Source organism: Myotis davidii, unplaced genomic scaffold (assembly GCF_000327345.1).
Source record: "Myotis davidii unplaced genomic scaffold, ASM32734v1 scaffold44, whole genome shotgun sequence".
NCBI lineage: Eukaryota > Metazoa > Chordata > Mammalia > Chiroptera > Vespertilionidae > Myotis > Myotis davidii.
In genome coordinates, this window is record NW_006299705.1 from 2764615 (window position 1) to 2766327 (window position 1713).

The 1713-nt window shown below is 46.4% G+C and overlaps 1 protein-coding gene across 1 annotated transcript in view; it reads left to right on the top strand.

Annotated features, from left to right (window-relative positions):
* The first annotated feature begins 1339 nt into the window (after positions 1 to 1339).
* Positions 1340 to 1713, top strand: part of ANKDD1B (ankyrin repeat and death domain containing 1B) — a 39031-nt gene continuing 38657 nt past the window's right edge. The window contains 1 exon segment of the mRNA XM_006779642.2: positions 1340 to 1427. Coding sequence (XP_006779705.1) covers positions 1340 to 1427 — 88 coding nt within the window.

Consider the following 1713-nt stretch of genomic DNA (forward strand, 5'->3'; position numbering starts at 1 on the left):
GACATCCTTAGCGCTGCCATGGAGGCAGGAGAGGCTCCCGCCACCGCTGCTGCACTCGCCAGCTGTGAGTATGGCTTCTGGCTGAGCAGCACTCCCACTGTGGGAGTGCACTGACCACCAGGGACAGCTTCTGTGTTGAGCGTCTGCCCCCTGGTGGTCAGTGTACATCATAGCAACCAGTTGTTCTGCCGTTTGGTCGATTTGCTTATTAGCCTTTTATTATATAGGATCTGGGGCACAAAATGTTCTCTTGTATAATTAAGAAATAATCACTTTTGCTTTGTAATACACAATTGGGTTAGCAGTTTAAGAAAAACTCAAATGATATGGTGAGAATTGGAAACATGATTCCATTTAGTAAGCAAATCATAATATTGAACTTGTCCCCCTTACAAATGTGAGTTAATTTATGACAATCTTAGTATCTCATTGTTGCTGTCTACAGAAGGCTCAGGGCGACAGAAGATAATCGAGAAGCAAATGGTGGTACACCTCTCTAACTGCAGTCTCTTAAATTTACTATAATTTCAAACTCACACATGCATATATATAAACCTGGATATACATACATTGCACACACACACACACACACACAAAACCTCTGCCAAACTCATGTCTACTATTGAATTCTGCCTACCTTTGTGGGGCCTCTTGAAAACACTCACTACTTTCTATACCTTTTTTCAACCCCTTAGCAGTTACCTAATCTCTGGCTTTCGAACTCATTTTTCAATTTTCATCAGTTTCTCTCCCTTCTCTCTCTTTTTAAACATTTAATCACCTTTATTTGTTGTTTGTTTGTTCTTGTTAATCCTCACCCAAGGATATTTTTCCATTGACTTTTAGAGAGAATGGAAGAGAGAGGGAAAGACAGAGAAACATTGATGTGAGAGAAACATCGATGTGAGAGAAAACACATGGATTGGTTGCCTTCCGCAGGAGCCCTAATCAGGGCCGGGCGGGGGCGGAGCCTGCAATCAAGGTACATGCCCTTGACTAGAATCAAAAGGGAGAGCAGGCTGATGCTCTATCCACTGAGCCAAACCGACCAGGGCTCTCTCCCTTCTCTTAGGTCCTGCACCCGCGCATCTGTGTGCACGCATACCAAACAGGTGGGGTAGTTCTAGGGTCAAATCTAGTTTTGTTATGAGGGCTTAATTTTTTTTTTTCACTCCTAGAATATGCGACGCTTCCAGTGTGCCTGCTGGAGCCGTCCCACAGGTGTGAGTGGTTTGGTTTGGTTGTGATCCATTAGACACGCCATGGGATTCGGGCAGAGGTCCTGTTGTCCTTCAGGATTCCACTTTCCTCGCATATTATTAGAACTTGAGCTAGGCGCATGGTGGCCAAAGTAGATGGCTGTGTCTCACCAATTCGTTATTGTACAAACTACCAAGGAAGTGATAATACCCAAGAGGAGGAGCCCGGTAAGGTACAGCCGCCTTGTAATGGGACACCAAGGCTTACACCGAACGAGAAGAATGTCCCTCTATTCCAAAGAAAGTCCTGGAAGCCCATGCAGAAATGGGTTAGTGCCGAAGTTCTGATCCAAATCGTGCAAAGAATTGCTGGAGAACGAGCGGGCGTTTCCTCCAAATGTTTTCTTCAGGGAAAACCGAACCATGTCACCTGCCGCCACACCTGCGCGACCTCACACCTGTGCAGCCGGCGGCCGCCCACAGAACCCGGCCGGCCGCCCACAGAACCCGGACT